A 26,399-nucleotide genomic window follows, 5' to 3' on the forward strand; every position below is an offset into this window, starting at 1 on the left:
CCTGGGGTATACCCCTCTTAAAACAGACTTTAAAAAGTCACAAATTTCTCCAGTTCTCTATTTTTAAGCCGTGTGGCTGTTCAAAATGAATCTCTTGCGCTGAGGTCAGAATGAGATGCCTAGCCATGTGACCAATGCTGGGCGCCTTGTTCTTATCTCACAACAGGTGATGTGTGGTAGCAGCAGCCATACTGGGAAGCACATTGGGACATAAATGTGAAATACTGCCCTGCGTCAAAAGAGTGGGCCCAAGGTAATATGGGGAGGTCAAGGCAGTTCCGGGGCCAGAATACTCTACAAGTATTCTGGCCTGAGGAGACACTGCCTCTGTTCTCTAATTGGGAGTGGCCCTAGCATATTTTTCAAGCCTAGTAACAACAAAGAAAAGAAATACTTTTAATTTCATGTTTATTTCTTTAAGTATTAATAACAATGGCATTACAGAGGCTGTGTTTGGTTCTGTAGTCAGGAGGAGAATATTACAGACTAATCAGCACCATAGTTCTGCAAAGAATACACAAGGAGATTGAATATTTCAATATCATAGCTATTTTGAAGTTCTTCTGAAGAACTAGATGAATTATGATACATCCTAAAAATAATTGACTAAAGTATACCTGGTATCTAGTGTGGGCAACCTATGTGTGTTTGGAAACTGCATTTACCTTCCTGGAAGAGCTACATTTTCCTCACACTCCCTATTTTTGCCATGGCATATTAGCCCCGGGGCCATTTGTGGCCTGCACCCCTCCCTTGGTTTATATATTCTCAGACACTGATTTTTCAGTTCTGTAGTGATAATGTTCCTCCTAAATTGCTTCCCTTCTTATTTGGGTCTTTATCCCACCTCAGGACTAAAACAGTGACCAACTGCTTTGAAAGTCTCTGCAATAAAAACTGAATGATTTCCCCAAATTCAAAATATTATGTTACATTTACTTACATTATTCAACATTTGGTGTCATACCGATGAAAGCATGGTACTTTTCAGAGTGGTGCAACAAAACAAAATCCTGTTCCTTGAGGCTTATTGTCTAAATTCTGAAGGGCAAGAAACTTAAGGGAAGGAGATAAATCCTGCTGGGGATTTACTGGTACTGTACATTTTTGGCCACATAGAAACCACTCTCATACTACTGGAGTTTGGGCATTTCCCAGAAATTCCTCAACTTATGCATTATAACTTTGTGGTAGAAAAAATTGGTTCTTTTCCTGAATTTTTGAGATGCCCTAAGAATACCAAAAAATATATATAACCCTAAGCACTGAACATAGAATTGTGTATTCTTCTTTTCTTCTGTGGTAGAGGACTTCCAGCTCACTGCAGCCAGAAGCCTTCTCAAAGTCGTGGTGAAACGATACTGGAATAAATCAATTTTCATAGAAGCTTTGAATGCTAATGAGAATGAGCTCTTAGACAGCCAGTTGTCTCCGGGTAAGTAAGCTTGTGGGAGCCAAGTGCTGAAATAGAAAATTTACCATGTTTAACAGCTACCAGCTCCAGCCAGCATCTGTAGAAAGCGTAGAGCAAGTATTATCTTAAATTGATTTTCTATTGGTATTTTTGTTAATTCCCAATGGTTATTTTATACTCAGGGCAAGTCCAAGTTTTTTACTCCTCTCGAGGAGTAGTCCTAGTCTATATCATATTTGGTTGCCTTTTTGAAATACTCAGAGTCCATTTTGGGAGTCAGAGCAACTGGTTCTAACTGGAATGTGAGCACTTATGCTTGAATTTGCACCCCCCCCCCCCACTTGCTAGGAGTCTATTTGTAGATATTGGTTTTCCCCGTTTTTACAAAAATGTATTTTATCTAGCATTGGTTCCCAACTTCCACTTAGCATAGGGACATCAAAGCATGATCATACTATGATATTGAGACTTGGGTGATTAAACAAGAAGCAATAGCAGTGGTTAGTATGCTATCCCTTCCTGTTGGACCTGTGTAGATTGAAGAATCCTGCACTTGGAACCCTCTGATTTTTGGAAGTGTGGTTGTGTGCTTTCAAGTTGCCTCTCAGTGTATGGCAACCTGCATAAATTTCATCGGATTTTTTTTAGGCAAGGAATCAGAGGTGGTTTTGCCAGTTCCCTGCTATGAAATATAGCCTACATCATCTAGTATCCATTGCTGGTCTCTCATTCAAGTATTAATCAGGGTTGATCCTGCTTAGCTTCCAAAACCAGACAGGATCTGCTGCCTTTAGAGTATTTAGGGTATTTCTGAAGTGGCCTGGGATATATTTCTAAGTCTTCAGATATATTTCTAAGTCTTGAACCCTGCTTGGTGCTACTTCTCAAACTGAGAGGCTTTGGCTACATCTGCACTGCAGAAATAATCCCAGTTTGATACCATTTTAACCAATGCTATGGAACTCTAGGAATTGCAGTTTTGTGAGAGATTTAGCCTTCTCTGGAGAGCTCTGGTAGCACAACAAACTGCTATTCCCAGAATTCTATAACACTGAGCCATGGCATTTAAAGTGCATTATTCAGATGGATTATCTCTGCAGCCTAAGAAAAGCATTTGCCTTCATTCTACTCACTTGGAGCCATTCTTGTTTCTATCTCTCTAATAAACCAACCACCTATGGTTTTAATGAGAGTTTTGTTTAAGAGAATGTGTGTGGTTTTTGCACCTAAGGTTGTTGTATTTTTTAACAAACACTCACTTTAGTTATGAAATGCATTATAAGATTTCTTGGAAAAGAGATTCTCACCATTTTCAAGATGGAACTCAGGGATTTTACATGGAGCAAACAATTATCTTTCACAGAATGTCAGTAGCTTTTATTTTTTATAAAGAAAATGTCTTTGGTAATAGCTTGAAGTTTCAAAATTATCTGAGTGTTTTACTATTAATTTTCTCTGTATTACTTCTAAGAAAGTCAAGGCAGTTTAATCAAGATATTTTCTATAGCTAAGGTTCACCTAATTTGTTATGGTTGAACTAATCTTTGTTAATGTGCAAGAGAAAACTAAGTAGAGGCATTTGGAGTGTAAGTGAACATTCCTTATAAATGAGTGTTTTCTACCTATACTAAAAACTGATTGAAAAAGAGCAACTGTAAGTCTTCCGTGTCTTAAAATGCTCTTAAGCCTCTCTTGTAGTGGGCTTTCATCCACAAATGTATATGCTGCAAGAATGGAATGGTAGTCATTTGCTTTTGTTACATTTTGTAACCTGATCATGTTCTGTAACCTGATCATGTTCTGTAACCTGATCATGTTCTTCAATCTGGTGCCTTCCAGATGTGTGGGACTGCAGTTTTAACCTTCACTAATGAACTCATTTGGAGACCACCAGGTTTGTAAGGGTAGGGTAGAGAATGTGCAAGAGAATTCTAATGTACATCCCAGTGTATACATTAAGGCCATACCGGGGCCTAATCTCTGGTTCTGGTGTAAAGTGTCCAGACAACGTATCGACAGCTCAGCACCTAATCCATGGTATAGCTGCTCGCTTAAGCTGAATTGAAGATTTGCCTTTTGCTCTGGGGCTTTCCAGAAGATCCAGAATCCTCTGGAGCAGCGCCATGCAGCTGTTTGCACATGTGTGCCATTGTGCTACCCGCTGCTGCTGGCATGAGTCTCTTCCTTTAAGATCAGAATGAAGCGCCCAGCCTCATGTGATCAGTGCTTGGGCTTTGATCTAGAATTTGGCCTCAGAGGGAGCAACCTGTGGGGACAGTGGCCACCCACCATCACTCCAGAGGGCCCACATAACGTGGGTATGTTGGGGTAACTTTGGAATTAGAATACTTTGGTCTGCTCCCAGAGTATTCTGGACTGTGCAGACACTACCTAAATAAGCCAGTTCAAGCTTTGGTTGTGAAAACAGCCTCTACCTCCATTGTGTATACCACGTAGGTTTCTTTAATTCCATCAGGTGTGGTGTCTCCTATCGTTCCCCACAAGCAGACCAATTCCACACTACACACCCACCATCAATGATGCAACAACATTCTATTTGCAGAAGCCACGCAGTGCAGTGGACGTAAGAAAGGTATCAATCTCTCATCCCGACTGATTGAGACTGCAATACGTGCATGTGAGGAGCACTTGAGCAGCTTGAGGCACCAGGACATTGACAGAGAATTTGGGTCTCCCCTTCTAATGACAAAGGCACACTGGAAAGATTTTCTGCAGGGTTACTATCAGGTAGCCCAGTAAGTATGAGAGATCTAGAATTCTATCCCGCCATTTTTTCTGAACTGAAGTCTCTGTTTTACACCTGTAATTTTATACAAAGTGGCCATGTTTTAATGTAAATTTGCATAGTATGCACATAATTTTTATTTTTAAATAGGAATCCTTTTTTTCCTTTTGCAAAAGTTTTTAAAAATGTTTGGTAGGTTGTAGAATATCTGGGTTTGGACACTGTCTTTGTAGCTTGCTACTGACAAAAAGGACATAGCAGATGGGACTGAATCATAAACATGGTATTGTTATTTTCTCTGCAGCCTGGCTCTTTTCTCTTTTCAATTTTTCTCCTTGCTGTTTTCCTACCCAAGCTTTCCCTCTGAGCATCCTGGGAAATGTGACCCTGTGATCACAGGATATCAGACCACCATACCTAAACTCTGAAAGAACAAACACAAACAAAAGAATCAATAAACTGTCTGTCAGGGTTACCACAACTGGATCAATAAAATAAAAGAAATAAGAATTGGGTGACATGCACTGTATGAAGAATTTCCATTCCTTGACTGCTGGAAGTCCAATCCAGATGAAATCTTGCTCCATTCTGGGTCCTGAAATCTTGACATTTTACAGAAACTGTCTGCACACTTTCAGCAGAGCTTGGAATGCTCCTTCTTAAAAGAGATTTGTTACATTTAAAAAGAACCCATTGCCATTATTTCTTATTAATTCTTTTGAGAGGCATTTGTTACATTACCTCTTCCAATCTATTTGCTTTTTAGGCTGTGTCTGCTTGGACCACGATACTCCAGAGACAGTCTGGAGTATCCTGGCCCTGCAGCTGGCCCAATCTGCCCTATTACCTGGCCCTCTGTTCCTGCAGTGCTGTGGCTGTCTACATGGGTGTCCCTCTGAGTTCCTAAGCACATCCATCAGTGCCACGGACCACTCACTTCTGAGGTCAGAACGAAGCACCTAGCAATAAGCACATGGCTGGCCTCAGAGTGAGCAACCTGTGGCAGCAACAGATGCACCGGGTGGCTCAGCAGGATGCCCATCCAGACTGCCATTACAGCATGTGATAGAAGAGCTCTGGATAGAGCAAGAGGTATATTTTTTAAAATATACCTGTCAGAACGGGGGCAGGATGGGGCTTTTGGTCCATGCAGACAAGACCTAAGTTACTTTTTAATTGTTTTTAAAATCCTAATGCAAAAGTATTCAAAATCTCCATAAATAATTACCCTAAAAGTAAAATTTTAAGAATAATGAGAAAACAGCCCCAAAATAATTATATTACCTGATACTGATTTACCTTTAATAAAAAAATGACAGAGGAAATGTTGTTTCCCAAAATGTAATGTATTGTTACCTTTAAAACACGCCTTTCAAGCCGTGGCTTTCAGGCATTTGTTCCCCTCTCTCATCTTTTTTTTACTTTCAAATGAAGGGTGCATCTACAGTGGCTGCTTAATCTGGAGAATTATACTCTGGACTGGCCCGTGACCAACCACAATGGTGACTACATGCACTGGGCCAAATCTGGTGCAACACCAAGCTGACCTGTTCCTTGGTCCATGGTGCTGCTTCTGCAGCCTCACTGGCCAAGCAGTTCCTTGTAAGAGCCTGGCCATTGCTGGTGCTTCTGCTGATGTCAGAATGGGGTGCTCATGCAATCAACTAAGTGGGGGGGGGGGGGAGCTGCCATCCTTGTTCACATGATGGGGTGCCCCATTCTGATCTCAGCAGAAGTGACTGCAGTAGCCAGGCTCTCACAATGAGCTGCTTGGCTGGTGAGGCCCCAGAAGTGGTGGCCTGCTTTCAGAGCCACCACCATCACTTCCTGGAATATATGTGTAAAGCCTGCCTGGTGCAGCGCTCTTCTGCTGGGGACAGAAACAGGCACACAGAAAAGTAGAACACACTCCCTTGGAGTGTAATGGAGTCTCCTTCCTTGGAGGTCTTTAAACAGAGGCTGGATGGCCATTTGTTGGGGTTCCTTTGATTGTGATTTCCTGCATGGCAGGGGGTTGGACTGGATGGCTCTTGCGGTCTCTTCCAACTCTATGATTCTATGAGAATGGCTCTAACTCTGTTATTCATAAAATGATAAATAAATTCTTACTGCATCTCACTCCCACAACACATATGCTGATTCCTCAAAAGTATTTCCTCTGGCCTCCCCATCCACCCACACATATACCCCAGTAAGTTGGGGTTGAGCCTTGTACCCAGTTCGTGCCTTGAACAGTTCTCTGTTCAAACTGAATAAGGTATGAATGCAGAAAAAGAGTGGGGTCATTTTTCTGTGTGATTTCAGTGAGGGGGTAGAAATGGCACAAACAGGGGCCCATGTTGAACGATGTGAAGAGATCCTGCACCGACTGGCAAAGGTTGTCCCACAGCTGGGCATGGAAGGGGATAAGAACATTTGGATTGTCAAGCCAGGAGCCAAGTCTCGGGGCAGAGGTAAGAGAAGTAGGATATATGGAAAGTATTTTAATCATCTAACGTCAAATGTGAAGACTGAAGGCCCTGTTTGTATTGGCCAAATAACCCCCCACTACACCAATCTAGTCATGGAGACTGAGAGATACATGGCCCATAGCTCAGTTCTCGTTGGAATAGACCTCTCATTCAGCACCAGAACCAGTATGTACCCCTCTTAACATGCATTTTAAAAAACGCTGTTTACTCCCGATCTTCCCAGAAGATCCAGAGCTCTCCATTTCATCGCTGGGTGGCTGTTTGAAACATGACCCATTTTGCTACCTGGCATATGTACTGCCACTGCCAATCGCTCACTCTGAAGTCATTGATGGGTGTCTCATTCTAATCTCAGAGCAAAGTGATGCATCTGGGGTGATGACTGCACCAGGCAGCACCTTGGAGCACAGGTGCTAACAGCTGCCCGGCATGAGAAAGGAGAGCCAAGATGATGCAGGGAGATCGGGGCAGCTCTGGTCCAATGTACTCCAGACTGCCCCCAGATTATCCTGGCCAGTGCAGCCATGACTTGAAATATGGAATCAGCAAAGGGCTTAAATAGCACTTCAGCATGTGCTAGTCCTCTGTTCTTTCTGAGTTTGCAAAATCAACAGAGATCTGTGAAGCCTAACTATATGATTTTCTTCTTCAAGTAAATGCTGAGAGAGTTTTCATATTGAAAACAGTGACGATTAGTTGCTGTTAGGACATTGCTTGTGTGTATAAATATGCCCATGTTACCATAGAGGTAGAGAAACTGAAGTTTCATCTGTGAAATTGGATCTGTAGCAATGGTGGCTACAGCCATATCCAAGAGTGGAGGGAGACTGCAGTATTGAATAGTCCTCACTTTCTCTCTCTGCAGTTCTCACCTGGTGCTACTCTGAATGAAATTAGGCCACCTCTTGGATACAGGCTGGTTTAGTCTGGTACATTGAGTGGGCTGGTTTATATATAGTGGATGAGAAACATGACTCCATAAGACTAAAAGGTACATCATCTGTGGCCACAAACTACTGCAATAACACTTCCATTAAGACACAATGGTAAGTTTGTTGCCAAGGATTAGTCCACAAGAGTGACCCATCCTTTAAAGATGCCAGCCAAGTTCTGCCATGCCAGATTCATGGCCGGCCAGTTAGCCTGGGGCTCTTGATTTTGGTTTTACATGGCTGCCACCGTCATGGAGGTAGCAGCTGCATGAATGAGAACACTTGTTGACTGGAGGTTGATTCTCAGCAACATAAATGTGTTCTTTAATGCTTCCAAGAGAGGGAAAAGTCTTTTGTGGAGTCAGAATTGTGAAGGATCAGAATCATATTGGCTTCTTTAGAAAGGGCTGGTGAGCTTTTAATTTGGGTCCAGACTAGTCTTATAACGTCAATTAGGAGGTAGAATTGATATGCGTTTGACATGACAATGAGGACAACTTTTTTAATAGGCATCATGTGCATGGATCGCTTGGAAGAAATTGTGAAGCTAGTGGACTGTGACCCCATGATTGTCAAGGATGGCAAGTGGGTTGTCCAAAAATACATAGAGACACCTCTGCTCATCTTTGGCACCAAGTTTGATCTGCGCCAGTGGTTCCTGGTGACTGACTGGAATCCACTTACCATTTGGTTCTACCGTCAGAGCTACATTCGCTTCTCTACCCAACCGTTTTCCCTACACGACCTGGATACGTGAGTTTGCATTTTCTGTCTCCTTGTCTGAGTTTATAATCCATGTTAAATGAGGAAAACAAGACAAAAGAGCAAAGTATAGCAGAGATGTGCTATATTTTTATGACTTAAGAGGTTCTGTTAAATCCATTCAATGTGAAGATGTTTTGTTGATTTTTTCATTATTAATATCTGCCATATTGTCCATAATTATTAATCCGTAGTAAACTATGGCTTTGACCATTTGAGCTAATTGGTTGCAAAAGACCTACCCCAAATTTTTTAGTCATTCCTACTTGGACTATAATCTGCGTTCTGCTCCCGCTCCGCTCCTCTCCACTTTGTAAGTGATTCACAAAAGGTTCGTCATTCTTACTATGAAAAGAGACTTTTTGTGGAATCACTTGTTTTTCTGGGAACACTTGTCATTCCCATTAGATGGATGGAATTAGATGGAAGGCGGCAGCCCTTCAGCTGGCCACCCACCCCCTGGAAACCCCTTCAGAGGGCTGCGGCCCTGACCGAACCCTCTCTTCCTTTCTCTCTTCCTTCCTTCCTTCCCTCCCCATTCCTTCTTTCCTTCTCCCTCTCTCCCTTCTTTTCCTTTCTTCCTTCTTGCTTACCTTCCCTCTTTCCTTCCTACTGCTGCTGCTTGTCCAATGCTGGCAGGGCTTGTGGCGTTGTTGTTGTGCCACCACTGTTAGGATTGGGCGAGCGGCGGCAGCAGGAAGAAAAGAGGGAAGATAAGCAGGAAGTTTCCTGACTAGTGTCAGGAAACCGCGGGTTATTTGTGTTTGCCCCGCTTCTTTCCTCCTGGAATCGAACCAATGAGCATCGGAAGCGGTTTCAATGAGGGTCGTTTGCCCCAAATCCCACTTTGGAGCAAACTTCAGTGGGAATGACCACTCAGAGTAACTGCCAGATGGGGCTTCATAGAATCATATAACTCTAGTTTACCTCCTGAATTACTAAAAATCCCGTAACTAGAGATATTGTGATTAAACATGAGTCTGGATATAGGATTGAAAACCAGCTTGATGGCAGAACATGTCATTCAGCCAGGGAAAAGGAATAGGACAAAAGCAGGTTAGAATATTTGCATGACAGGTCTAGGTGAATCTTAGGAAGGAATTGAAGAGAGAAAACTTAAATATTTGATAGAATAGAGGAATGGGTTAATATTTAGTTTGGTCGTGAGAAGAGCCAGTGAGGTGCAGCAGCTTGAGACCAGGTTTTGGATTGCTGCTCAGCCATGAAAATCTACTGGGTGACCATGCTGTAAGCCTCCGAAGAAGACAAAGGCAAACCCTTTCTGAACAAATCTTGCCAAGAAAACTCAGTGATAGGTTCTCCTTGGGGCCACCATAAGTTAGAAATGGTTTGAAGACACACAGCAGCAACAACAACAACAATGATCATGAGAAAGAAGTTGGGTAAGATGTAGCTGTAAGAATAAGGAACGGGCCCATGAACAATATTTTGCATTGCAATGAAGATATTGTACTGTTTAACAAAGTTGAGATTTGTTCAGAGGGAAGTAAAAGTGTTGTGTGGGTGGAGAAGAGAGCAAAAAGATAGTTTGAAATGAATACTGTATAGTGACTCAAATCCATCATGTATGTGAAGGGAAGAAATGAAGTACTTCTGCTCATATACAGGCAGCAATATGTAAATATAGAATTTGGAGCAGCTCAGGAGTAAGCAGGACATCAGGCAGACATGGTGTAGTGGTTTGAGTGTTGGTCCCACAATGGTTTGATTCCTCACTCAGCCACGAAACCCACTAGGTGACCTTCAGCAAGTCACATTCTGTCAACCTCAGACAATGGCAAACCTCCTCTGAACAAATCATGCCAAGAAAACTCCATGATACATTCACCTTAGGGTCTCCATAAGTCAGAAATGACTTGAAGGCACACCACCACCACCATACCACCACCAGAACAATGGGTTAGTACATGCATGGCATTCAGACAGACCGAGGTTCAATATTTAACAACTCAAGGTAAGCCCTCCCCCCCCCAAAAAAACCCCCATAGAACCATTTGTGTTTGAGTTCAAATATAACTTTGAAGAAAAAAATATTTAACTTTGGGGTAAAAAAGGATTTAAACCCCTCCACCGCCACATGGTGAGAGATAGCTTATTGTCCCTCCCAAGATAATTCTACCTGCTAGCCCCATAGCAGTAGCTCACCCTACAGCAGTGGTTCCCAAGCTTCCTAATGCCGCGACCCTTTAATACAGTTCCTCATGTTGTGGTGACCCAAACCCATGAAATTATTTTCATAATAATAATAATATAATAAATTTATTATTTTTATACCGCCCTTCCATAGATCATTGCTACTTTATAACTGTAATTAAATAGGTGTTTTCCAATGGTCTTAGGTGACCCCCATAAAAGGGTCATTCGACCTCCAAAGAGGTCCCGACCCACAGGTTGGGAACCACTGACCTACAGTATTGTGTAGACAATACTGAGCTAGGAAGTCCAATAGTCTTATTCAAGAATACTCAGGCTATAATAATTTGTACTGCATAAATAATGCAGTTTGATACTGCTTTAATTACCATGCCTCAATGCTACAGAATTCTGGAATTCGTAGTTTTATGAGCTATTTAGCTTTCTTTGTCAGACAGCTCTGGTGCCACAAATCCTAAGATTCCATAGTGCTGAGAAAGGGCATTTAAAGTGGCGTCAAACTGCATTATTTGTGCAGTACAGATGCAGCGTCAGTTAGACCACTGGTTCATTTAGCTCATGGTTTAACTGAAATTTAAATCTGTACTTCCCCTGTTCCAGTCTAGCATTGTTGTCCATCATGCCCATTACATTGCGTACTGACTCAGTCTCTCTCTCCAATCCAGCTCTATCCATCTGTGCAATAACTCCATCCAGAAACACTTTGAGAACTCTCAGAACCGCCACTGTGACCTTCCCCCTGACAACATGTGGTCATCTGACCAGTTCCAGATCCATTTGCGGCAGATGGGGGCACCAGAGGCCTGGTCAAACGTGATTGTGCCCGGCATGAAGGCAGCAATTATTCATGCCATTCAAACCTCCCAGGATTTGGTAGAGTTCCGTAAAAACAGCTTTGAACTCTACGGCGCAGACTTCATTTTTGGAGAAAACTACCAGCCATGGTTGATCGAGATTAATGCCAGCCCCACCATGGCAGCCTCCACTGCCATCACAACCCGACTGTGTGCCAGTGTACAAGAGGATACCTTACGTGTGGTTATTGACCGCAAATACGACCGCAACTGCAGTACAGGAAACTTTGAGCTAATTTACAAACAGGTTAGTAGTTCTCTCTTAGCTTCATGAGAGGGGTAAACAGAGCCTCTTGGGTGGGTTGTTGTTGTTGTTGAGTGCTGTCATGTAATTTCTGACTTATGGTGTGGTTTTCTGGGGCTGAGAGTGGGTTTCCATGGCTGAGCAGGGACTTGAACCCTAGTCTCCAGAGTCATAATCCAGTCTTCAAAACATTATACCATGCTGGTTGAGGATGAGGTGCCCCCTCCTAATATGTTTGCCTTCTGATCTTGTTAAAACGCTTTTGATGTTGCGCAGTGTGTGAAGCAACATGTCAACATTTGGCACCAGATTTTCCACCTTCGTGACTGTATTCAGCAGCTTGTGAGCTGGAGAAACACCTCTCCCTTTCTCAATGAGCAAAGAGACATTGAAAACTTCTCTCAGATGAGGCTTTTATTCTTAGAAGACATTCCACTGTGTACAACAATATATACATCAACACCATCCACACTAGTAACAACCCACTCTGGGGTAAAATGCTCGTCACTACTCTAGCAAAGGCTCCGTGAGCCTACTAGGCCGTGCTTCTTCTGGTGCCAAAAGGATCCAGCCACCCTGCCTGAGTGACTGGCAGCATCCTACAGTACTTTGCTGCACTTGTTGAATATCTTTTTGTTAAATGCCTAATGATCATTGCTCACAGTAACCCTTTAATGCCTGGTTACTATTAAAACCCACATTGTACATTTTCCTTGTGACTCTATATCCCAACAGATCTCTCTCTCATTCATGCACTCACTCATTTTACTTATATCTCACCTTTCCCCAAGAATGGGACTCAAGGCAGCTTTCATTTCTTATTCTGCAACTTTCAGGTGGTCTTGGGTATAGATTGCCCAGTGCTCCTCCTGCCTGGCTTCTTAGACATCTGTTGGCCTACTATAGTCACATTGCTCACACGTTCTACACCGACTGGTGAAAGCCAACAGGTGTCTAAGAAGCCAAGCAGAAGGAGCACTGGATAACCATTAGAAAGCCTAGGAAACTTCTTCACTTTTGTCCAGAGGGCTGGTGGTGATGATGATGACAGTTTTATTTATCCAGTGGGAGCAGCAGCATACATGATTTTCTGCTCTCCACTTTATATCTTCACAACAGCCCTGTGAGGTGGGTTGAGGTAAGACAAAGGTATGTATAACCAAAAGTCACCTCATGAATCACCCCATCACTCAGTGGGAGCTACAACCTGGATCTCCAACTCCCACCCCAGGGACTACCTCTGAACCTCCCCTGCCCCTGCTACAGTGGGGTCTAGAGATCCTCAGGGGTTTGGTTCCAGGACCACCCTGTGGATACCAAAATCCATGGATGCTCAAGTCCCATTAAATACAATGGCATGGTAAAATGGTTCCCTTACATAAAATGGCAGAATCAAGGTTTGCTTTTTGGAATTTACACACACACACACACACACACACACACACACACACACACAAATATTTTCAAGTCATGGATAGTTGAATCCATGTGAGAAGAACTCAATAAAGCAAGATTATTCTATTCAGGAAGTTTCCTGATTGATATGGGACACAAGGCCAGTCAGGCTTGACCAATAAGTGGGGAAAAGCAGTTTCTCAGTGCTGTGTATCAGTGTGGAGTCCACCATGACCAACCTCTACATTTCTGTATAATTTCTTTTTTGCTCTCTCCACCCCCCCCCCCCCCAACCAATCCTTCTCCTACAGCCCTGTGCCTTGTTTATTTGATGTGCTCTTTCCCATTGCCGGAAGGGATGATAATAATTAGGGGCCCAATCTAGACAGGCCTATAGTGTGCCCTCGTCACATGCTAGGGATTGGCTGAGAGCGCACCGCCCATATGTGCCTCACCCCTAGCACGTGACAAGGGCATCAAAATGGCAGTGCCCTGTACACACGAGCACCACCATTTTCATGCAACGGATGCTTAGCGTCCACACGTCGCACCCCTTATGATGTTGCGAGTTCGCCATTGGTGCACTGCGGTGTCACAAGGGCGCCGCAGAAAGATCCTGCTTTTTGCGGGTTCTTTTTGCCGTGCAAGGAAGCCGCACAGTTTGTCCGTTGTAGCTTTCTTGCACGGCAAAACAAGGCACTGGCAGACCGCCCTTTTTGGGTGGTCTGTACCCCGCCAAAGATAGGCTGCCTACCTTTTGTGTCTCTTTTGTCTTTTTATTTTCTTGACTTAAAGAAGCCTCCCTGTGGCATAGTTTGAGAATGCATATGGTTTATTTGAGCCACAACAATATATAAATCCAATCGCTAATCCAAGTTTGATCTATTAAATTAATAGGATTTGCATATGGGTTGATTTAGCAAGGTCCCATTTGAATTAGTGGGCCTGCTGTAATTCGGGCTAGCAATTGGATTTAAGGACCTAATTCCCAAATGCGGCACTGAAAAAGAATCCACCAATGGAAATTGTAATTATGTGTCTTAGCTATTGATTCTGCCTCTTTGTTTTCATGGACTAATAGAACTTTGTTTAAATACCCAAGGCACTGTTCCTAAAAGCCTTATCTTAGAGAGTCTTGAGAATCTTAGTGCCAGCTCTGGAAATTCCTGTTGTCCTACCTCCACAGCTCAAGGTCAGCTGGGCAGTCTCATTGTGCTTCCATCTTCTACCCACAGGCAGCTGTGGAAGTTCCCCACTATATTGGAACCAGCTTATTGGTAGAAGGATCCATGGTCAAGAAGCCTCGGCACACATTCCAGAGAAGCCCTATCCCTGTTGACAACAAGAATGGCTGTGATCCTCAGCAGCCCAAGACCCCTAAGCTTGGTAATCACAGTGTTTCTCAGGCAGCTACACCATGCTGGGCAGCAACAAACAGCAAGGGTACAGAGCCAGCAGCCTCCGGGAAGGAGAACAAAACCAAGGAGAAAGTTGCCACCAGCAAGTCCTCCTCTTCTACATCTGACACATCCAAGCTGCCCACAAATCTCAAAGCCAGCCCCCGTAACCGGAAGGTATTGATGGCACACAGCCCAGGGGATGACGTGTCACAGCCAGCTCAACTCTGTGCCAAATCCAGCTCTCAGAAGCTGGCCGCTGGCTCACGACAATCTGCTCTCCATCATACCAAGCAATCCAAACTCACGGGTTTAGTGGTGCGGGACCGGGTACCCAGCAAGGCGACCCAAGTGGCAGGTAGGGAGCTGTTTCTGAAGCTGCAGGTGCAGTTGCAGGAAATGAGGCCTGTCTCTGTCTCTGGGGAGCTGCCCATCTCCGGTACCCATTTTTCTTCTTCTTATCCTGTGAGGCCCAATGTGCGAAAGTGCCTGCAGGACTTTAGGCAGTGCTTCATGCAGAATGTACCTATGCCCCTGACTCCTTTGTCTCCTTTGACGATTAATTTGCCTTCAACAGCAAAGCTTAATGCCATTAGAACATCTGTGGTCAGAAGGCAGGGTCTGAGGAGGGACAAGACATTCCGGTGATGATGGAGCAACCATGGCCTTGAGCCTGTGGTTGCAGGCAAGCATTATGCTATAGGAGATCTGGGAGCACTGATGTGGAACTATATGGATAGGAAATCATGTTTCTGGGAGCTGGCCTGTCTGTCCTTCCCAATAAAGGATTTTGACAAAAAGTTAGCAGAGTGTATAATGGAAGATTGCCTTTAACATGTGCAGATGGGGTGGTTAAGAGTCAGTTTGGGGATGATGGAGAAGCCAGGGGAGGCTAGGTGCAGTCAAGGGACTCAGGTGGAGGAGAAAAACACATAGAAAGGCCTGAAAATGAAGGTGGAGGCTGTAAATCTAAGGATGAGTTGTGTTCTCAGAATCACAGCCAGAAAGCTCTTCACAAGAACATTCATCACTGTAGCATCAGTAATTTGCCAGCAGGAATGCTTCCAGTATGGTGAGTAGGCCTCCATCAGAATTTTTAATCCAGGGCAGAGTAAATTACATGACTGAAGAACCCCAAAGCCAGTGTAGCAGAAATATTTACAGCTAATAAATCAGTCCCTAGTTAGATTGCCTAAACAGAAGCAGTCACTAGTCTGTTGATAGAATTGTGCCTGTGCAATGAACCACTCTTCCTGCTAGAATGTAGGTTGGATAAGAGACAGCTTGACATCCAGGGCTCAGAGGGAAAGCTATCAGGGCCATGATGACAAGGACAATTGGGAGAGTGTTGTCTGAACTGTTGTGCTTGCTATCAAAAAGTTAAAGCCACCACAAAGAAGTGGTTTCTTTTAAGCTGAGATGGGGAAACTTTGGTCAGACACTGGTATGTCCATGTGCAAGAAGGATTCAGAAACCAAGTCATGTTAATGCTGGGAGTGGTTTAGTACAAAACAAAAAGGATAAAATTAGGCTACACTGTGGTGGGCTTCTCTTATTATGTTACTTATGGACAAGAAAATGGTGGTAGTTTTTTTTTAATAACTCCGTTTAATCTCAGATCTTATTTATCAAAATTCTGGTCTTCAGTTTCTAGATTGTGACCCACACCTGGTTTACTTCCAGACCTAAGGTGACTTACACCACTCACACATCATTTATCTCTTTCTACACTTCTTAAAGTAGGAGGATGAAATTAAGACAGTGAAAACCTTACACAGTAAGAAAATTAAAAGTGGGTCCCATATTGCAGGTTGGAATTCAAAGGTGCATACCACATCTGAAAAACTGAAGACTCCTGTTCTAACTTAACTGAACTGGGTGCCACCAGTACAAGCTAACTGATGTTTGGCCCTGTCTTTGGAACATGATGGCCTATACTCAGTACTCATCCTGGCCCATCACCTGGCTGGTGTTACAGCTTGTGCTTGGCACCATTTTTTCTTGTCTTTGAGATCTTTAAGAGATGCATTTGATTATAAATAAATCAAAGTTCTTCACTAATATAACCACAATCTTGTCCCAGGAATATGTTATTTTGTATATCTGTTCATTTTTCATAATTGTAATCTGTTTCCATTGGTCATGCAGAGGGACAAAGTACTCATGTACACAGATAAAGTTACACATGTAACTCCTACATGGCATTCACTCATCATACTCTCCCAGGAACTTGCCCATATCTTTTTCAATGTACATCTACAGTTTCAAACACTAGAACCTTGCATCTTTTTTAAAGAAGGAAATGGGGATTTTCAAAATGGTGAACTGTGCATCTAGCACCAAGAGTTTGTGTGAAAATGTTATAGAAATGTATTTATATAACAGGTCTGTAGCTATGGGGGCAAAAGATGCGGTGGTTAAGACGCCACTTCTGATGATTGGAAGGTTGGCCCAAGTACTGCATAATGGGATGGGCTCCTGTCACTAGTCCTAGCTTCTGCCAGTCTAGCAGTTGGAAAGCATGCAAATGCAAGTAGATAAATAGGTACCACTTCTGTGAGAAGGTAGCAGCATTTGATACAGTCATGCTGGCCACATGACTACCAAAGCAGTTCTTGGACAACACTGTCTCTTTGGCTTAGTAACAGAGATGAGTACTGCCCCTTATAGTTGGTTATGATTAGACATTCATGTCAAGGGACTACCTGTACCTTTTTACTTTTTATAGCTGTGGAGGCTGGTAAAAAAAGGTTATCACCTCCCTAAATAAAAAACCTGGCACCTCCAAATGGAATTTTCCTTAAGTACCCAAATTGTACCTGGAATTGCACTAGGTTAACATTTCAGTTGAGCATTTAGAAATACAGTTTAGGCATCCAAAGAGAATGACCAGGCAGAGCTACTAAGGGAATGTGAGCACAACAAAGAATTTCAGGTGTGAACAGTGCTCATTGTCTCATTTTATGCAACACTAGAAATGTGGGGACTGGAGGAAATTTTCATTGGAGGGCCAGAATTCTTATTTGGAGGGGTAATCGCTTCATTCTTCCTACCTCCCATAGCTACACCCTTGGTCCACAATGTTTCCTTTTGCTCTATGGAGAAAACAAGACAGGAAATTGCAAAGGTAGCAAGAGGAATGACATCAGCCCTTGTAGTTTGTGGGGAAACAAAGCAGTGAGACTTGCTGGTAAGAAGAAACAAAGGAGAGCTTTCCTTTCCCCAGCAAGGACAAGATAGTTGAAACAGAACCTACTGAAATCCATTAGCTTGGAAACGTTTTCCCAGGCTCTTGGAATGAAGGTAGAAGTTGGAAGAATATGGGCAAGACCTTCTGCTATCAGTATACCCATAGAACATGCTGTAGTGCTGGGGTAGGAGAAAGCATTTGGCCCTTCACATGTTTTGAACTTTATCTCTCAGAAGCTTCAGCCAGCTTGGGGAATGGTAAGGGATTGTGCAATTTGTAGTCCAAAGGATCTGGAGACCCAAAGCCTTGCCACTCTGGTATAGTGCCTCACACACAGACCTGTGGAAGTAACCCTCCCCAAAGATTTCTAGACCTTAGAGTGACACAGAGAAGCCTGAAAATACAGTGACTGTTGGTAAACATGAGGAACTGAAGTAAAATCTGTTGAAGAATCGACCAGAAAATTCAAATGGCTAAGCATGACCGGAAGGTATCCTGTTATGAAAATGTATCCTGCAGAGAGAGGAATGACTTTAGTACAGAGGATACTTTGTAAAACCTACCCTTTATATGAAATTCCAAAATACTCCAAAATCCCAAATTGTCCACATTGGTGGCTGAATTACTGTCACCTTTGCTTTCTGGTGGTTCAGTGTACATAAACCTTCATGCACAAATTTATTAAACATATTGTATATAAAATTACCTTCAGGCTATGTGTATATATGGAATATATGTGTATATATGGAACATGAATGAATTTTGTGTTTAGATTTCGGTCCCATCCAAGATAAATTATTATCTATAGATAAGCAGAGATAGATATTTGAAATCCAAAAAGATCTAAAGTCCAAAACATTTCTGATCCTAAGCATTGCAGATGAGGGAGACTCATCCTGTATAAAAAATCTGCATGTTACATTAATGGATAATGATAATCATTGAGTTCCCCTCATCACTGTGTCTTAATGAGATCATTGTAAGCTTGGCATTTTCCGTGCTTTTAACCATTCTGTCACACTGAATTCAGCAAGTTAAACTTTCCCCGTAACTGAATCTCCATTCCAGGGCAAGTGTCTATATTTGAGAGTTATATGACAAACAGACTCCAACAGATGAATACTTTCCTAGTTTAATAATAAATATCCTGCTTTGGAATGCCAAAAGTGTTTCCCATATGTATGTCTTGTGTACTAGTAATAAACACATTCTCTGGATGCTTGTGTTTATATAGCTAAAATTGAATTAAACATGCACAAGAGGAAAAGATTCAGCCGGCTCATGGAAAACCAAAAGTTTACAGAAGTACTGAAAATCTTTTGGGAGAACAGCAGAGAGAAGAGAAAAACAGCCCAATGTAGATTGAGCATGTCAGTGGCTATGGAATTCAAAGTGTTGTGAGGAAAGATGAAACGGAACATATTCCAGGGAAAGTCATTGCTATCTGGCATCTGGGATTAAGAGAATTCCACACTGGCATTTTGTTACAGGTCCCACTAGTTATCTCAATAGTTCGTACAATAGTTCTGGTAAAGTGAGTCTCTTTAACATTGATTGCAGTTAAGGAGGAGCTGAAATAGGCAGAACACCCGCTTGCCCACAGCTGCTGTAAGTGAGAGACAAGACCTCTCATAGTTGGGATGACTGCAGAACTAGGTGTCTTCCGATGTACAGTATTATATATGTAAGCTATTGCATATTGCACCACTACTGGATGCAGTGATGGAAAAGATGCAGTTGTGTTTCAGACTTTAAAAACACAGGATCCATGGTCACCATTCAGATCTCCCCAAGTGGATGCCATTTGCCTTATTTTCATGCTCACCAAACTAACACTGAAGCAAGTTCTGCTGAGCTGCTTTTTTGTTCCTCATAGAGAGCAGCAGAGGAGCCCCTCAGATCATAAACTCCCATGAAATAGACAGAATCCTCTTTCCTTTCATTTTCATAAAATTCCAGCCCCTTCCCAAATTTTCCTCAAAATATTCTAGCGTTCTTTGTTATTACATAATAAATGTTCGATATTTCTTGTTATTTGGGATGTAAACCCCTTCTTAAGTGAATCTATTGTGATTTTCCAATAGTTTCTATTGCAATAGAAATGACAAATCACAAAAAGCTTCTGAATAATAGTCCCTGTACAAGAGGTTTATATCCTGAAACACACATTAAAGATTGTTTTCCAGGCACTTTGAAACTCACCTCTCCTTGTGCCTTCCCTCTTCCTGACTTTATGTAGGGTGTTTCTGATTTGGGAGGCTTATACCTTTAGTACAGTTTAGAGCCCATGGTTTGAAATTAGTGTACCTTTCAGTCCACAGGTTTTCAGCCATGTGTTTGCTGCTGTGGGTCTCTTCAGTTATGATGCATTGTGGTATGTTGTGTCCTGTCTTCACCCACCATTGCTCATGTTGCTCTTGCACTGACTTGTTTCAAATCACTAGAATCTAGTGCCTTGGCTCTGTGGTCTGATAGTTGCTGGGATCAAAACACAGTGAGTTTCATATGGGTATAGCACACTATTGTCTTGTTCCCCTTTTCTGTTGCAAACTGGCGCTTACCCCTGGGTTTTAATCTAAATTTTGGAGACAGGTTTACATTTTTGTTTTCTCTGTGAATGACTGAACAGCTGACCATATGCATTCATGGGGCATGTCAAGGTTTAGAGCTTTCCAGGACCTCACCCTAAGCCCACATGCTCTGTTATCTCCCCAGGCCCAGATGCGCTCCAGCTCCCCTGCCTCTTCTGCAAAGATGGAAAGGCCGTGGCAAGTTTGCAAGCGCTGTGCTGCTGTTCCAGAACTGGACCTTTGCATCCTGTAGTTCCCAAACTCCGTTACACCAAGGCGTCAGTCACCTCTTGCCAGGCTCAGGTATATAGCAAATCCCTGAGTGCTTATGGGATGGCTCAGCCCTACATTGAGAAGCCTTACTGACCACCCTAACTTGTAGAATTGCACCCTTCCCTGCCACATCATTCCACATCTCCACCTATGGGACCATCCAAAGTTACTTTCCCTTAGAATGAAAGCATGCTTTGTTCTCCCAAATCAGTAACCATTGATCCTTTCCTACCCCATATGCCTAGGATGAGCTGTCACCACAGCCGCTGAAGTTGCCCCCTCTTGTACCTGCTTTAGAAAGCCAGATGTCAACATTGCTTCGTGTAGAGGGGAAAAGACTATGAAACCACATGGAATAATTCCACCATGGCAGCTGATTCTGTGCCTTCAGTGTAATAGAAATTGTGGAGAAACTCCATGTGAATACATGTAGACATTCACCTTGGTTTGGAAGTTGTACAAGAACATCAGTGGATAGTGTGATTCCTGGACTAGCTGACAAGAGTCTGAAAGACAACTGGCCCTTTTCAACTTCTCTAGAACAACCATCAAAGTGGGAAAATTAGGTTCTTGCTATAGCTATTTGTGAGAACTTTCCTTTTGTGTGGTTGGATGATTTTTTGAAGTCTTCTTCATCCTGGAAGCAGAACTTCATTTGAGAACTCTTCCTCCTTCTTACATCCAAGAAGAGACTCGTAACGGTGGAAAAAGAAGACAGTACACATTGTGAGACCACTAAGGTGCAGATGGTACCTTGGCCAAAGGAGGAGGGTAGCAGCCATCTCCCCTCCCCTGTACCATGAGTAGTTCCAGTCTGCTTATATTCACAGACACATCCAGACACACAGATTGCATTTGAGAGAATGGGAACAACTTGCTGCTTTCCATCATCTCAAAACAGGTTTCCAATAACAGTCTTATTTGCTAGCTTAGTCCTTAAACATGAACTGTAGCTTGGCCATCTCAGGGTTAACCATCTTTTAAATACCAGAATATTTATATCTGAGAAGAGGACATACAACATAAAAATACATGAATGTCAAAAGAAAGCTTGCTTTTCATTCCCCTGTGGTGGGGTAGGAATTAACTGTAAGTGTTGGGTAAAAACAGATGCTAAATCTTTTTACACTTAAAATGTGTATTTAATGGGAAACTACTAATATAAGAACTAGAGTATGACAGGTGTCAATATAAAAGTATTATTCTTGCAGCAAATTTTAAGTAGGATGGCTACATCTTTACCCTATAGCACTTCTGAGATTTTTACAACTGGCAGCTAGTCCAATTCAGTAAGTGATACATTTTTAACCACTGTATCTTCAATCCAGATAAATTTTTAACTCTTGAATTTTTTTGCCTGTCAAAGAGTTGCTAAAGGCACAAGAGAGTGGTTGACAGAAAATATGGCAAACAGGCTTTTGCCTAAAGATACTATGTTTACTATTTACTATTTTTTAATTAAAAAACTATTTAGGTGGAAGAAACTAGAGTATTTTAGGGTATATGTACATCACTTGCGTGGTGACTCTACTGTGGAAGTGAGTCTACTGCATTCTCATACAATCAACTTTAGAGATATTTTTTCCTCATGTTTGCAATCCCAGTTGGATTTGCATAGCAATCGTCCTTATGTCAGTTACCTCTTGTTAAGGACAGGACTATGCAGTGCTGTTTAGCCCTTGTGCCTACAACATTCTTCACTCCTAGTAATTCAGATTTTCAAAGAAAATTGTTTTAAAATACTAAAATTTTGAAAAGAGTACTGAATGACATCACCTGCAAGATTGGTATTCTTCAACTTGTTGCCTCTATTGCTCTCTCAGATCAGGATAGCCTTGTTGATTGGGAATGAAGGAAGTTGTAGTGGGTGTTGGGTTGGGAAAAAAGGTACTCAGTAATGAACCTCAAACAGATAACTGTCCAGAAGTCTGGGGAAAAGAGCAAATAGGAGGCAGTTCAGTCAATTGACTATACAGTTAGCCCTTTGTATCCACAGATTCTTTATACATGGATTTGAGCAACTATGGCTTGACAATATTTTTAAAAAATACACAAGTTCCAAAAAAGCAAACCTTGATTTTGCCATTTTATATAATGGATGCCATTTTTACTACACCAATGTATTAATGGGACTTGAACATCCAAACCTCAGTGGATACCAAGAGCACACTGTATTAATATAGAGAGCAGGGAAGCTGAAATCACTCTATAGCAAAAAACAAAACAAAAACAACACCTCCCCCCAAAAACTAACAATAACAACAACTACTGCTCCTCATTCTCTTTGTAGGCATGGCATCTTCCTATGTAGCCTATACAGCTTTTCTTCCATTGTTGTCATTTTATTATGTAAGCTTTTGCTTCTGAAATTTTACAGCAAGGTCAGGGAATAGCCCCTACTATCCCATCAACATGACCACTTCTTGGGAGTGGTGCTGTGGTGCTCCAACTACAGTCCCTCTCATTCTGGAATACTGGCCATTCTAACTGTGGCTGATGGGTATTGTAGTCCCATCATCAAACTTCCCACCCCTGCTTTACAGTCAGGAAAGGCCATTTTAACGCTTTCCCCACCTGACCTCATTCCACCACTTACTTTCTCCCCGATCTCTTCTGTTCCTTCCTTGTTCTTCTGCCTGGGGGGAGTGCAATATTTTTCAAAGTAGCACTAGATAGTGTTCATTTTTCAGAGTAGCACCATCTTAATCTAGCCCTCCGGCCATCTCAGAATTAATCTTCACAGTAAATCCAAACTGTCATTCTGCCCCCCACTTGTCACTTCAATTCTTCATTAACTCAAGATAGAGAATGGGAAGTAGCCACATGTTTGTGTGTCTCCACTTGATTCTTTCAATCAGCTGGGTTGGGTTGGAGAAAAGGTAATATATATCTAGCCTGATATATTTCCTTCCTTTCCCCTTGTGGTGCTATTTGGCAGGTCTGTCCCTTAGCTTCATACAGTTTCTTGGTCATAGGTGAAAGCTCACCTATGTGAGGAAGAGTAATTCTCCCTTTTGCAGATCCTGCCTATTGCTCTTTACCAGACTTAGGAGGGACTCCTTGTGATGCCAGACAGTGATTCCTTTAGGACTAAATATGTAGTTGATGCCATCTTAACTTTTCTGGCCTGGAAAAAGGGAATTCACAGCAAGATATATGGTGAAGATTAAATATGTCTCCTTTTTGGTATTCATGAACCTGATGTCTGCTTTTGTTCCTCTTAACTGTGTTCCAGATTGAGGACTACTTTGTCTCACAGTTAGAGCTATCAGAAAGTAAATCAAGTTCCCATCTGTAGTGTGGGCTCCCAGGGCATCCCCCGGGGCACTGTGGTGGAAAGCTGGGAACTGACCTGTAGATGAAAAGACAAGAGTGTTTTATCATGTCATGCCTTAGAAGAATGTACTATGTGAAATATCATTCATCACTTTAAGAATAGTGGTATAGAGTTTGTTATTTGCTCACCTCTAAGAACAAGATGACCCTGTTTGATGATTGGTGGATTCTGTATTTAAATGTGAAGCCCTGGGAAAGGAGGGATTTTAATGATCATGATTTTATAGAATTAATATTTCCAAAAAGTCTCCTATGGTTTCAGCACAAGGAGTTGGCCCCCAAAATGAAAACACTACATCCACATTCCAGGCTATAGCTTCTACCGATTTCCTTGAGATATTTTTGATACCATTATCCCCAGCCAAAAATAGTGCAAATGTAGCCCATCAACATTTGGAGACAGAACACAAGAGCTGGGAGGGATATTACAGGAATGAGAATATATAGGCCACCAGAACTTGCTGGAGTACAAGCGACAATGCTGGTTCAGGCTGATATGTGTTGCAACCACATAATGTGGTCTGGTTCTCTGTTACATTTCCTCTACACTGAGATCTTGTCTTCATGTATACTTTTCTAACCGGTAGACAGCTTCTGCACAAATCCACTGTTCATTTAAGCAACAAGCTCAGAGCACCCTTTTGTCACTATCTTTATTGTATGAGAAGCTGGATGGAGATGGCTGTAATGCACATGGTTTGCATGTAGACAGTCTGAGCTTCAATCCCTGGCCTCTCCTTTTGAATAATCTCAGGCAGAAGACATGGTTCTGCTTGAGATCTCATAAAATCATACTGGGTTAAGTGGTTCTCTTTATCTATGAAATACCATTGGTACCTTTCTGGAAGAAACGCGGCATAGAAATTTAATAAATTCCCAACATGGGGGGGTCCCCCGATGTTGACGATTTCTATGATCACTGACTGACAATGCTGGCCAGTCTGATGGAATCTGCAGTGCGAAATCTGGGGAGCCCAAAGGTGAGAAATTCTGGTGTAGATAGACAAGTGTGGCCTTTTTGTTGTGTTCCTTCAAGACATTTCTAACTTAACATGTTATAAAGCAGCTTTTTGTCAGAGCCTGTGCAGTTGCTGAACACCACCTCTGGAGGCTCACCCTGAATGTCTGATACTTTCTGAAAGGACTGTGTTTTTATTACTTAATTCTTACTATCCCAGGTGTGGTTATTTACTTTTATCATGTTCTAGTTAGCTTGTATGCATTGTATTATTAGAGCAATCTTATTCTTTTCCATCTAGAGTATTGTCACAATTTTTTCTCTAGTCCTTGCTGCCATGAAAGCCAGGATGCAGATGTACAGCATGCAAAACATTTTGTGTCATAGACCAGTATAGCTCCAGTGGCTAACCTTCAGTGTGTCAGGCTGCAATTAAAAATACAGGAGTCAGAAGGAAAAAGTGGCAACTCTATATACTTTCTGAATAATGATTGAAGAGGTTTTGACATTTCTATAATTCCTTATGCTATAATTCCATCACTGAAGATAAACAGAAACATGTTTTTGTGCATTATGTATGAAGTCATATAGTCTTACTTTTTAAAAATTATTATTTACAACACCATTGCCTTGTGGGTGATTTGTGAATTCCGATTTGTAAAAGAGAATAAACTTTTGTAGTCTGTTTAATTGATGTAAGTACTCAGTTTTTAAGGTTTTGAGCAAAGAGCTTGTATCTTCTTTTGTTTCTATCAAAATGGAAAACCTAAAGCAGTACTGGTAATTTCTTTGTGTGTTTCAGTTGTCTAGGTGTAGGACCTTGTTATAGTGCAAATGGTGGTGAGATACTATCTCCATTTGAGAGGAGGCAAGTTAGTTGTGTGCCTTCAAGTCATCTTGACTTATGGTGACAAGACAAACCTATTGCAAGGTTTTCTTGGCAAGATCTTAACAGAAGAGGTTTGCCTTTGCCTTCCTATGAGGCTGAGAATGTGTGACTTGACAAAGGTCACTGAGTGGGTTTCCATGGCCAAGTGAGGATTTGAATCCTGGTCTCCCAAAGTCCTAGTCCAACACTTATAACCTATCTCACACACCATTAGTTCAACAAAGCTATCAAATTACTCTGCTGGGAGAAAGCAACTGGACAGTATGATAACCACCTGGCACTGCTAAAAACCCATGTGCAAAGTCCATGCCTACTGCCATGAGTGGCAAACTCCTTATTATAAATTGCACCAGCCCAATAATTTCCAAATTGATCTTAGTATTCAGTTTATTAGGTACAAAATACAAAGAGTAAACTTCTGATGGATGTAGTGGTTTTAGCACTGGACTATAACTCTGGAGACCAGAATTCAATTCCCAGCTCAGCCATGGAAACCCATTGAGTGACCCTGGGCATGTCACTTGCTCTCAGCTTCAGGGGAAGGCAATGGCAAGTCTCCTCTGAACAAATCCTGCCACAAAATCCCATGATAGGGTCGCCCTAAATCAGAAACGAGGTGAAGGCACACACCGCGTGTGCACACAAACAGTAAAGGAATGGGCAAATAGATAAGCTTTCAAATTACACAGATCCGATCACAAAGACAAATATAAAATTAGTGTGGTGCTAAGTGGAGACTTTCCTAAGTTTCCCACCTGAATGTCCTGTGAAATTTAAAACCTTACAAATACAA

General features: G+C 42.2%; 1 protein-coding gene across 8 annotated transcripts in view; it reads left to right on the forward strand.

Moving 5' to 3' along the window:
- Nucleotides 1-25,390, forward strand: part of TTLL3 (tubulin tyrosine ligase like 3) — a 53,614-nt gene extending 28,224 nt beyond the window's left edge. For 7 of the 8 annotated variants that reach the window (XM_042448943.1, XM_042448942.1, XM_042448941.1 and 4 more), the window contains 6 exons: nucleotides 1,307-1,435; nucleotides 3,978-4,170; nucleotides 6,465-6,613; nucleotides 8,073-8,316; nucleotides 11,166-11,601; nucleotides 14,229-19,104. In XM_042448943.1, the coding sequence (XP_042304877.1) occupies nucleotides 1,307-1,435; nucleotides 3,978-4,170; nucleotides 6,465-6,613; nucleotides 8,073-8,316; nucleotides 11,166-11,601; nucleotides 14,229-15,038 (1,961 nt within the window). In that variant the 3' untranslated portion in view covers nucleotides 15,039-19,104. Of the gene's footprint in view, nucleotides 1-1,306; nucleotides 1,436-3,977; nucleotides 4,171-6,464; nucleotides 6,614-8,072; nucleotides 8,317-11,165; nucleotides 11,602-14,228; nucleotides 19,105-20,295; nucleotides 20,454-20,668 lie in introns of those variants that run through there. The other variant, XM_042448945.1, reaches the window with a different exon arrangement.
- Nucleotides 25,391-26,399: the final 1,009 nt, after the last annotated feature.

This window comes from Sceloporus undulatus, chromosome 2 (assembly GCF_019175285.1).
Source record: "Sceloporus undulatus isolate JIND9_A2432 ecotype Alabama chromosome 2, SceUnd_v1.1, whole genome shotgun sequence".
Lineage (NCBI taxonomy): Eukaryota > Metazoa > Chordata > Lepidosauria > Squamata > Phrynosomatidae > Sceloporus > Sceloporus undulatus.